The 12,465-nt window shown below is 34.2% G+C and overlaps 1 protein-coding gene across 1 annotated transcript; it reads right to left on the bottom strand.

The window, feature by feature from the left end:
• Positions 1-1,287: 1,287 nt before the first annotated feature.
• Positions 1,288-10,733, bottom strand: LOC132273885 (nuclear cap-binding protein subunit 2-like). The gene is made up of 8 exons (XM_059774994.1): positions 10,602-10,733; positions 9,474-9,697; positions 8,420-8,558; positions 8,311-8,344; positions 7,010-7,120; positions 2,356-2,412; positions 2,135-2,241; positions 1,288-1,709 (listed from the first exon to the last, which is right to left on the bottom strand). Exons 1-8 carry the CDS (start codon positions 10,617-10,619, stop codon positions 1,635-1,637), a joined length of 765 nt encoding a protein of 254 aa, XP_059630977.1. The 5' UTR covers positions 10,620-10,733; the 3' UTR covers positions 1,288-1,634.
• Between the last annotated feature and the right edge of the window lie 1,732 nt (positions 10,734-12,465).

Raw genomic sequence — 12,465 nt, 5'->3', positions numbered from 1 at the left:
CTTGGGAATGGAATGGCCATTCTATTGGTTTAGTTGTAGAATGGATTTTCATTCCTAATGTCCATTCCCACTTTAAATTGCATATCAAACAAAGAATCAGTTCGGATGGGCATTTCATTCCATTCTATTACTGTATTGCATACCAAGCATGGAAGATGAGGTATTTAAAACAATTTTCATTTTTTATTTATGCCAAAGCAATTTAGGCTTGCTTTGGATAAACAAGACATAAAAAAATAAAAATAAAAATATATAACATTAGTTATGAGAGAAACCAAAAGAAATTATAGTAAATCATATTTGGATAAATTACAATGGAAAAGAAAGAAAATGATGATATTTATGTTTGGTAAAGGTCAAAAAAAAAATGACAAGAACCAAATTATTATTATACCTTTTTATAAAATAGGACTTAAGTGTCATGATGACAAGTTTCTTCTTTTATCTCTCCAAAGAACCAACATTTTCTTTTCTTTTCCTTCCAAATTCATCCATCCAAACAAAGCCTTAAGGTTACAAAAACAAACTAGAATAGTGTGGTTGAATTTTCTAAAAACAGTTATTGAATAACTCAGACAGCTGTTCCTACAAAACTATAAAAAAACAATTATCAGAAAACCTTCTTTTTTTTTAATCTTAAACTGAGTTTTAATAAACCAGTATTCAAAAACTGTTAATTTTCTCTGAAAACATAAACCAAATTATCAGGCTGTTATGTAAACCATTCAGAAGTTGGAATAATGACAGTTGAGATGATATTGTTTCAAATAAAGTAGGGATCTACAAACTGGTTCAAGAAGATTACCATCCGTATCTACCGGAGGAGCAGCAATGAAAATGATGATAAATACGAAACACTAGTCAACAACATGATCCTCTAGTCACCAAACCAGGCAATGCAAAAGTTTCTGCTTTTGCATTTCAAGAAACTACGACGATCAAGGTCGGGTTCCTCCTTTTAATCCCCAACAGCCTCCATTGCAAAGGGGTGCACACGGTTCTGGTTTCGCGTGTGCATCGGTCCCGGCGGAACCGAAACTGGTCCCAACAGTTCTTAAAAATTGAAATAGGAATCGGAACGGTTGGAACATGAATCCGAATCGAATCCGGTTCGTGTTTTTATTTATTTAAAAAAAAAAAAAAAATTGAATGACTCTAATCCCATTCGTAATGCATTTTAATATATAATATTATATACGAGAACATACTTTTATTATATATATCTTTTTGTATGCATCAATAAATATATATTTTTAATTATATAATTAAAAATATAAAAGCTTCAAATGGTAGTGCAAACAATTTTCCTTGGATTCTAAACGTGCTTTACCAGTGTAGAATTTCTTGACATTTGCAGAGAAAAAGTCATCGTACGAGTTTAGAGTCGATAGATCTTAGTTTTAACTATGTAGATCACCTCAGTAGGACACATCAGGGATTTTCTTTTTGCATACAACATATTTCAAACTCGCAGTTTAGGTCAGTATCTAAACAACTGCAGTTCAAATGTCCCAGCACAATAGCTCCATGATGCTGCGATTAGGCTCTAAAGAAGCGAAATCTATTGCTTCCAAGTAACAAATCCAGAAGTTTTAGACAGAGATGTCACTAATCACTGCATACATCATCCACAGCTAAGCCCTACGTTTCCTATCATCTTCCTCGTCGTCATCAGAATCGCCACTCTCACGGAAACGTGGATTCTTCTCCTGTCAGCATCAAAGCAATTGTGAATTTGCGTGACAAAACAAGTGTCATCCGCAAACTATAGATTACCAGAAAAAGTGAAGGAAAATGCTGCTCATCAGAAAGAATGAAGTAAGAAATATGCATAAGCAATGAAGGCGCCATTTCTATTTCATTCCCCCTCATTTTCTAAATTCAAATGGTAACCAAAATTTTTAAAAAGCAAAAAGACACCAAAATTTTTGAAAAACACACAAGGGCCTTGGTTTCTCCACCATAATCAACCACAAGGTGCTGCTGCATTTTACTGAAATGTGGCATTCCTAGTGATGTTTAACTTGAATGACAGCCTTACCTCCACTATATAGTATTAAAAAAAATTGGCAAATCAAACAGTTGCTACACACAAACACACAAGGGAAAGAAAGACCAAGTTATTAGAAATTACCGGTCTGGAGTCGTGATCGGAGTTTCTCCGAGATTCATGATCTGAACTTCTCTTTGAGATCTCTGGTCCACGGCGGTCGTCTTCCCGAGGTCTTTTGCGTTGGTAATCTAAAATAATAATGGAGATATCGACAACAGTAAATAAATAATTAATAAACGAGTGGCTTCACCATATTTACAGAAAAAATGGCAGGAAAAGAATATTTATAAAGAGAGCAATACCTCTACCCTGCCGATAAGAGCCCCCGTGGCCATGATTTCCACCATGTCTACCACCATCTGCAGGGGTTAAATGTTAGAAGTTGCAGTAACAGAATCATTTCCAAAAAATGCAATTGTACCCAACTGCATGGCTTTTGGAGCCAATGAGCAAAACAAATCAAGTTGCATATAGATAAGTGTGTATATATATATATTACTCCATAAAAAAATAAATAAACTACTCCACAGTTCAGGTGCCAGTATGAAAGTAGCTACAAAAAGAAGGATGAGAAATCCTTTGCCTTAAAGAGGCTACAAACAACCAAAACTGAACTCAACTCAACTCACTCCTTGTGGGAGATAAAATTGTAATCTGAAATGTAATAATGTAGTAGCTGAATCAACCAAAGAAGGGCTAGATGTTGATGGAACTTTGTTGTTAGCATGTGCTTTATCAATTTGATAGCATGTATGCCATCATGTCATGCACAAAAAATGTTTGGGGCAAAATGTTAGAAACTCAAAAGCAGTCCCCAAGAGACAATTTAAAAAAAGTGTGTCCGTGAGAGAGAGAGAGAGAGAGAGAGAGAGACACACACACACACACACACAAACACACACACAACTTCTGAGAAGGAGCTAATACATCATTCAGGAATGATCTAGTCCCATCAAGAAGTGTATGCATGTCACTAAGCCACAACCCTGATTGCTTGAAGCTGGGTGTATCAATTTATGATCCAGCAATATATAAGAATCGTTTACAATTGGTCCCAGCCTGATGTCAAATCTTTTTGAATGACGCCAAAAGTTCCTGGAAAGCAGTCTCGTGCAAAAGAAGTGTAGCAAATTGATATATAAAAACTCTCAAAAATCTTTGAGCCATGATGGAGAATCTCCATCAATTTAATATTTATTATGATTTTTTATGTACTTTTTTTTTCCCAAACTCTGGATGCACCCAATTGCCCGAAAACCAAGTGCATCATTTAAATCCATGCCCTCACTTTCGGTGAGACTCGAACCAGCGACCTAACGGTTATAGAGACATATTCCAACTGGTTAGTGGTTTCCATTAAGGCTGTCAAAATGTTTATCCAAAGCTCGCATAAAAAAAATAAATTCATTTCTCTGCAGATGTCTTCAAGCCCTGAAGATTCAGCAATAGCACCAAATGCTAGGTCAATCCTTTCACAAAATCAATTACATTTCTCAAGGTTCCCCCCAACTAAGTAATTTCATTTTTTTAGACAAGTAAAGATTTCTTTAGAAGTGCTCAAAAGGGGAGCGCACCCAGATATTACAAAAACCAAGGCTCTCCTCTGAACCACAACAACTATACAATCAAGCTATCGATAAAATCAACTACTTCATCGCTACTTTAAGGTCAGGTCCATATTATATATTAGAGTGTGGGACTCATGCAAAGACCACAGCCATCACTACTTTTAAGTATATAAAGACCGTGACCTTAGCTCCATACATAAGGGGTTTCTTTTAGAGCATTAAACTCAGTTGGATCCCTTTTGCTGTCTTACTTCCTAGCTTATAATTTTAAAAAAGCTGATGACTTTAAGATTTAAGGTCGGGTCTTAGAACATGGACCCTTTTAGAAGGAATGGGAACACCATCTTCCTTGAGAGGTTGACAGGCATCAATAGAGGATAAAGTGCGGTTTGGAAAATGGAACTCAAATGAAATGCTTATTTAGACTTGATGAGATCATTTGGAGACAAAAGTTACATCCGGTGGCTTAAATAAAAGAAGGATTCAAAACTCAAAGGTTCTTCAAGACCAAAACCAGAAGAAAAATACTTCAGTCCAAGAAATAGTGACTAGCAATAAACCAAACTTAAATAAAATAAAATAAAGCAAAAGCTGACACTAACTACAAATCAGTACCAAGTTGTCTAAAGATCCACTTGGCCTTTTGCATTAGACATAGATTATCCTGCATCAATTATGTGAAAGAACAAAATGAAGAAGCTCAAGCAGACGATAAACACAACGATTTTTTCGATAGAAGTGACAATGAGAGTTAAGGAAAATGAGAAGATGGTGAAAACGACGAGGACAACGAAAATGGCGGAGATGAAAATGATGATGATTGATTCCTCTCTTTAGTTTGTTTTGCACCATATCCATATAGAAGTATGCAGTATTTTTTATACTAGCATTGACCTGTCCGATTTTATTGTATGTATTTGTGTCTTATCTTTTTTATTGCTCCACTATGTTTTATTCTTGGTTTTATACTTGATTTTTTAATTATTTACTTAGCCCTATTTGTATCACATGAGATCAAGAGTGGGACTCTAGGAAACGAAATCATCTTGATGCACACCAAGACACCCAACCATGTCTAGATTAACTTGTTATTTTACAACCAGTGAAGGTATGAATGAAATATATTGAAATCTAAAGTCGGTATAGATGAAGTTTTGACAGCAGCAAGTTGCTGGATTCCTATAAAACAGCCTGCTAGAATTTAAAGGCCCATTACAACATTTGTTCCACACTTCCACCTCAGGCGTTGGGAGAAGTGGAGTAGACACAAACCTAGCCTATGGGAATAATATGCACAAATTGACTGATGTAAGACTTTAACCCATGCTCTTAACACTTGGCAGCCCAAACTTTTATTACTACACCAAGCCAGCAAATGGCCCTTCAGCCAGATAGCATTTTTCAATAGTAATTAATTTAGTGTTCTGTGTTCTTAAGTGAAGGCTTTAACATGTAGAAAGAAGATCGAATTATGAGACAACGGTTTTTTCAGTAAAATAAAACACTAATTAATAGCTAATTGTAGGTTAAGCATGTAAATTTGACAAAGTAGAAAACGATGACAATATGAATATTACACTTCAAGACCAAAGAATTTACTCAAAAGAACTATTTTCTTTACCTAGGATCAATACCACAAAAAGATAGATAAATAGATGGTGATGTAGTAAGTAGGATTGGATCGGGGTGAATAAAATGGAGGCAAGCTAGTGGTATCCTTTGTGACAATCGAATATTGAATAAATTAAAAAGAAAAGTCTACAGAATGGTTATTAGGCCGGCAATATTGTATGGCACGGAGTGTTGGGTGTTTAAAAAAAAAAAACAAATACAACAAATTCATGTAGCAAAAATGAGGATGCTACGTAGGATGATAGGAATCACTAGAAGAGATAAGATAAATAATGAACATGTGAGGGGACCGTTAGGTATAGCGCCAATAAATGATAAAATTAGGAAAAGTTGACTTAGGTAGTAACCATAGTATGGCCATATTCACAAGGAAGAGCTGTTTGTTTAGAAGGTACGCGACAAAGAGGCCAACCAAAGCTTACATGGGTTTGAAGTAATTAAAGACGACTTTAAAAAATTAAATTTAAGAGAAGATATGGTGTATAATAGGAAAGAATGGAAAAAGAAAATTCATGTGGCCGACCCCATTCATATGGGATAAAGGCAAGGATGATGATGAGCTAACTGTAGGTTAAGCATGAAATGGATGATAATACTGTTACAAATTGCAGAACCGAAATTAGCTTGGCCAACACTGGGGTTGAAATGCAAGCCTTGCTAACTTACAGAAGTTGCTAGTTGCTTGCCAGCCCAACCTTATAATTCAAGTACTCAAGTCGGTGGCAATTTACATTCTACCCAGCCCCACCAAACCTTCACCTTATAGGGCCAACCCTGCATGAAACTTGGGTAACATTCTAATTGTATTATAATAGAGTGAAATTAGATTGAATTTGAAGAAATTGACGAAAACTAAGTGACTTTGTTCATCTCCACTCTACCATTTTTTCTTCTACGCCTTTTTATTGCTTTAATTACTACTTAATCAAAAGCCGGCTTTTTTCTCATTAGTTCTAGAAGTAAAACCCTTCTCTCAAAACCAATATCTCTTTCTACCTCTTCACCTAGACACCTATAAACCAAAGTAATATGCTCTCCAGAAATTGTGCTAGGATATTTTCCTAAAATCCAATAACAGAGTACTATCACACCTCATCTAGTTTGAATCTAGTCATCCTTAAACCAATCTACTTACTTCCTTTCTACCTTCACAAACCCTAAAAATATGTGATCCCTAAATATTAGCACTCCAATAAAGTGATTGCAGACTGCATCACATTTGAGTTATTATCTTGCATTGCTCATAAACTATGACCAATAAAGCCATTGAACAATAAATTTATTATTAAAACAGGGGTTAATTTCACAAACACCCCAAACTATGTGTGCTATCTTTTTATCCCCTGATATAACATGAATTTATGGTTCCATTTCTAACAAATAATGTGGTTGGCCAAATCCAGCACAGCCAAAGGCTAAACATTTTAAAACATGCTTCCATTTCTAAAGATGAAAGATTACTTTTGGCATTAATAAGTCTGTTTATCATGTAATGCATTTTATTTTGTCCAAGTTGAAATTTTAAGGTTTTACTAGGCATCAAAGCATACTCATTTGTTGCATTAAAACACAATGGGAAAAACAATGTTTCTAATGATATTTTATTTTTATCATTTTTTAATTTTTGTGACAGACTATATTGACAAGTATTTGAGAAAACTATAATTGAAATATTCATGAAAATCAAGACAAATTTGTCCACTCTATTTATAATTAAGAACAAGAGCTCTATTAGTAAAGGTGCTTCAAAACTTACAGCGAGACGGCATAACAGGAGGGAAAGAGGCTAACGATCCAGCACCATAATCTACTAGCTGTCTTTGTGCTTCCAATTCTCTCTGAACCAGCTTTCCGTAACCACCTCTGCGTGTAGTTCATTAAGGAAACTAAAGTAGTGTCTTGTGTTTTACAAAAATGGACCAAAATTGTAAAGGCATCGTGGGTTTACCATTGTGAATTCTTACAATCACAAATTCACAATACAAAAGAATGCTTAGTGTTTTGCTCTCAAACCAGGTACTCCCAAAATCAAAATAAAAAATACCTAAATTACATGCCAAAATTAACTGATACACCATCAAGAAAAGCTAAAAGAAAGAACTATAACTAGTGCCACAAAATAATGTATCAGCGATAACATCTTATAATGAATATGATGTCAACAGTTATCTCCAACCAGCCACTCTAACAGAAGGATTTTACATACATTCTCATAAACAGTTCTCTTATAGATGAAAGATGAATAAACCCAAACTTGAAACGTACTTACAAGGACACTTCACAATATGTGAAGCACCCATGTCAACATATTCGACATGGCTATGAGAATGTAGTATGGATCCACCACATGCCAGGTACGCCACCCCCCCTCTCCCTCTTTGCCACGTGTCCATTTAAGATGCCACCCACAGCACTTATCATGTGTACCTTGCCTCCACTTTTTTTCTTTTTTCTTTTTGATAAGTTAGATAACACCTCCACTAACCCTTAGCATAAGCCACCAAATCAAGAAAAACCAATATCACAGGTGGAATGGATATCTTAACATCATTTCTTTTTTCCCCAAGTAAATCTAAAATCATTTTACTCACAACATGATTGTGGGGATGGGTAATAATGTGCATGGAGTTCACATTATAGCCACAGGGATTATGACTTGATGCTGGAAATTAAATTGCATTGCTCATCAATCTTGAGGAGGTCCCTGAGTACTGCACCTAACTCAGACAAGTGTGTTGAGCAATTGATTTAAACATTTTGCGTTGCTAAGGACGTCTTCAAGAGTCATAAAGTATACTTAAATATGAATATGTAGCGATCAAAAATATATGACAAAGGTTGACAAGTGTCAATTTGTGAGATCCTTCTATATCGTGAAAATTTGTCATTAAGGCTCTCAAGTGACGTGTGTCAAACTCTTTGTGGTCTGTGTGACTTTCCAAAAACCTAATATCTACACTTGGCAACCACAAATAAAGTTCTCCATTAGCATGTTCATGCTGGAATAAATTGAAAGATGAAAGCATGACCTTTTTAAATTAAAATTTAAAAGGATATCAGGATCATAGTCAGTGCGATATTCATCCCGTACCTGGACAACAAGGAAATATGTGAATCATATCATATACAAATGTAAACCTTGTACAATAAATGGCAGGCACATCACCTGTCCACCACTTCGACCACGGCCCCATTGCCTTCCTTCTTGAAATCCCCAATCAAAATCAACACGAATGTGGCGATCATCTAGAATGGTCCCACTTATATATTTCACTGAATCCTCAGCATCTTCTCTAGAGTAGTACCTGATAAATGTGATGTTTGCCAGTGATTAAGAGTTAAGATCAATAATTTGCAGCCAAAAAGAGTAGTATCTATGACCATTTATACAGAGGGTGGAAAATAAATTTATGTAAGAAGCAAGTTTGCTCAGAGAGCACCGGAAAACAAGAGTCCTGAATGAAAACACCAAACCTACAAAGCATTACACAAACATCTTGCCCAAACTAGTACAAAAGTAAATCTACAGATATTCAATGAGTGTAACATCCACAAGCAAAATTTGGGGTATCAGCGTCAACTAAAGTTGGGAGGTAAGCAGGCTGAAATAATAAATAGATAAAATCCATCAGCAAGTAACAAGCATTATTGGAAACATAACATCCTTGAAGCATTTACAGGGGGGAAAAATAAAATGAAATAAAAATAACTTCAAAGATTAAACAAGAAAACCAAAAATTGTGAAGGTTAGCACATTACAGAATAACATTGAACAACAAAATAAACCGATCAGATAACTCTTTAGCATCTTATAGAATAAAAAAAAGAATAACAAAATAACATTGAACGGAAAAAGAACCCAATCAGATAACTCTTTAGCATCTTATAGAATATAAAAATAATAATAACAAAATAACATTGAACAGCAAATTAAAATTAAAAATATATTCACAGAATCTATAAATAATTATTTCAATGTAAAAAATAAGGTTAGATTCAGATTAGCTGGTCTAGAACCACAAGCCAAACCAAACCCATCAATATTGTTCCAGGATCAAGCAATGAAATGATAGCTTCAGTTTGATGTTTCAACATCCAGTAAGTCTACTAACATAATGCAATTTTGTAACTTAATGCAAAGAAAGCTGAACACATAATTTTATCTATGAAAAAAGGTGATATGTTTATCGGCAAAAATCAATAGAGATAAGACTCCTTACAAGACAAAACAAAAGCCGCAAGGAGTTTTTGTGTTCTTGTCCAAACCCATGATTATCTTTTTAATTTCTCCAGCTCGAGTGAATAGCTCGTAAACTTGCTCTTCTGTTGTATAAAAGGACATGTTCCCAATATAAACAGTCGTTGAGGTCAAGAGTGCATCTTCAAATTCTTCCTGCGTTCCTGGAAACCTTTTATCCCGATATGCTGAAATCTTACTTGGATCCTAAGATGAAAAACATATAAGCCATGTAAAAATACAATGCAAGTGTTTTAAAATACCATGGAACGTACAATACTACCAGCACTGTCACCACTGACATATCTACCCAAATCTTTAAAATGAAAAACAACAATTAGAAAAGACAAAAGTTCCAACTGTTCAACACGAGCCACAAAGGAGAGATGTCGAAATACAGATTGAAATATATATATATATATATATATATATATATATAAAGATAAAGATCAGTCGGGTTGTTATTGACTACTTATAAGCTAAGTGTACATGTCAAATGTATTACATATGCAAATACACTCCACAAAACAAATTTGAAAAAAGAGGAATGCAACATTCATGTATATGCTTTCAACAGTAGCATAAAGTATCGCAGGACAAGACATAGGCTTACGCCTGACTAAATAATGCGAAATATAGATGAGCAATGCAGCTTTCTTTCATACCCAATTGATTAGTCGATCAAGCTTTCACATTGAAAATAATTTCACTTTATTCATTTAGTCAATATTGCTCAACAAGAAGAATCTAAACTATAATACCACACCTCATGGATTTATGATGGCACTTAAACTCCAATTTAATAAAAAGTCCCAACCCTTCTAGTCCAGAATCTTCAACCCTTATACCCCGCATTTCACTGCCCACACCAAATCAATAGTTGCTAAACAATTGACTTTTAAGTCGACTAATACAGCTTCAATTCCATGTTCTTCAAATGAGTGTGTGTGTGTGTGTCGATAATAATCAAATTTAAGTTAACAAATACAACTTCAATTCCATGTTCACTTTGCTGGATTGTGCCAGATGAAAGAAGTTGCAATATAATCCAAATAAAGAAAACCACAAGCGTAAATAGCAACGATGTTAAAAAAACAGGTACAGATCCTACCTTGAACAGAGAAGCCATCGTCGTCAGAACAGAGCGCCAAACTGGAAACTCAAGAACAATGGAGCAAAAAATAAGCCCTAAAAGATAAACATCCGGGTCTAACGGGTAGCCGGTTAAAATTCCTTGATGGGTCGTTGGTTGGTCGATGGTGTTCCTAAAAAACCCGAACTCCCACTAACGAGTCGGAATTACAGCGCTGGATTTTTAATTTTAGTTTTTTTTTTTTTTTTTTTTTCTTTTCAAAATACTCGATTCACAAAACATTTTTTCGACCCCACTCATCTGAGATTCTGAATAATTGAGTCGTTTGAGTTTTAGTTAAGTAGGACGAGCTGAGTTTTAGTTAACAATTTGAATGGAGCTCAATTGGTTCTTAAGAATGAACTCATAGCAAAAATATTGGATTAATTTTAATATGCGTGTCGTTTTTTAAAAAAAAAAATTATGAGATAATTATTATTATGGTAAAATAATTAAAGAACTCAAAGAGAGAATTCAAAAAAAAAAATTCAAATATCAATTGTAGTAGTTGAAATTAGGAGTGCGGCTTGTTTGTGCAACTCCAAATCAACCTGAGTACGTCTAACTCAATAATTTCGTCAACCATATTTACAATTAGGGTTAGGTTGCATTAAAAAATCTCAATGTGAATTTAATTAAGATCGAGCTTAGGTTGAGGTTTTAGCAACCTAAAATCAATCCGAAGTCGAATTATAATATTATTTTTATTTATATTTTTAATTATAAATATATTATATAATATTTATTTCAACTTTCTTTATTTAAATCTTAATTTCTTATATGTTAAAACTTTAGGACCCGTTTGGCAACCATAGTTGCTTTGTGCTTTTACTTTAACCCGAAGCAGAATCAATGTTTTTGTTTTTAGAGTGTGTTGAATACTATTTTTAAAACTTGTTTGGTAACGTCTATTTGTTGTAAGATTTTAGAAAGCGAAAACATACAAACATGTTTGATAACGTCCATACTTCGAAAGCAAAAACATGAAAATATGTTTGGTAACATCTATGCTTCAGAAGCAAAAATATAAAAACGTGTTTGGTAAAGTCCGTGCTTCAGAAGCAAAACAATGAAAGTATGTTTGGTAATGTCAGTATTGTGAAAATATATTTTTGGTAATGACCGATTGTATTCATGTATTTTATTACTTATTTTAAATTATTTATAATAATATTAAATTATCTTAATATCAAAAATTTGTAAAAATGTAATTCAACAACCAAAAAAATTCGCAAAACAGAAGTGTGTATATATAAATCCAATTTACATTAATGAAAAAGGAAGTTCAAACTTTGTATCAGTGGTATAACTTTTATCTTTAAAAAATAAAGGAAATGAGAGAGAAAATTGAAAATTTGGAAAAAAATATCATTTATTCAAAGCTCAAATGATGATATGTGTGTGTGACGACTCTACATTTTTACAAACCCAACGTGTCCTGTGATGACCCGAAACGGATCCAAAATGCGGAAGCTAAATATAAACAAGTCTATATAAATGTACATCATCCCTAAAACACGAGAATGACCTTCCGAGGAGTCCTATGACTTAACGAAAGCAAGACAAAAGTAAAAGTTTCAAAACCCTCCAATAAATGGACTAAAGGCAAAATGGTCATTCCAAACTGAAATGGGTACCACCGTGCACACCATTGGAAAGAAAATGAAAAATTAAAAAAGATGGACTCAAGAATCACTTGATTCGGAGTCCGGACAGCAAATATATCAATTATTGAAGTCAAAGGAAGAGAAACCCCATCCCAGTTCGAACAAAATCCTGACACTATCTCAATAAAACTTATATATCTTGAGCTACAAATGGCATCTATAACTTTAATTGGTAC

This window comes from Cornus florida, unplaced genomic scaffold, assembly GCF_030987335.1.
Source record: "Cornus florida cultivar Cherokee Brave unplaced genomic scaffold, ASM3098733v1 CherokeeBrave_3.0.0_Hap2_Chr09, whole genome shotgun sequence".
Taxonomy (NCBI): domain Eukaryota; kingdom Viridiplantae; phylum Streptophyta; class Magnoliopsida; order Cornales; family Cornaceae; genus Cornus; species Cornus florida.
The sequence above is the reverse complement of the archived record's forward strand: the minus strand, read 5'-3'. Positions and strand labels throughout refer to the sequence as shown.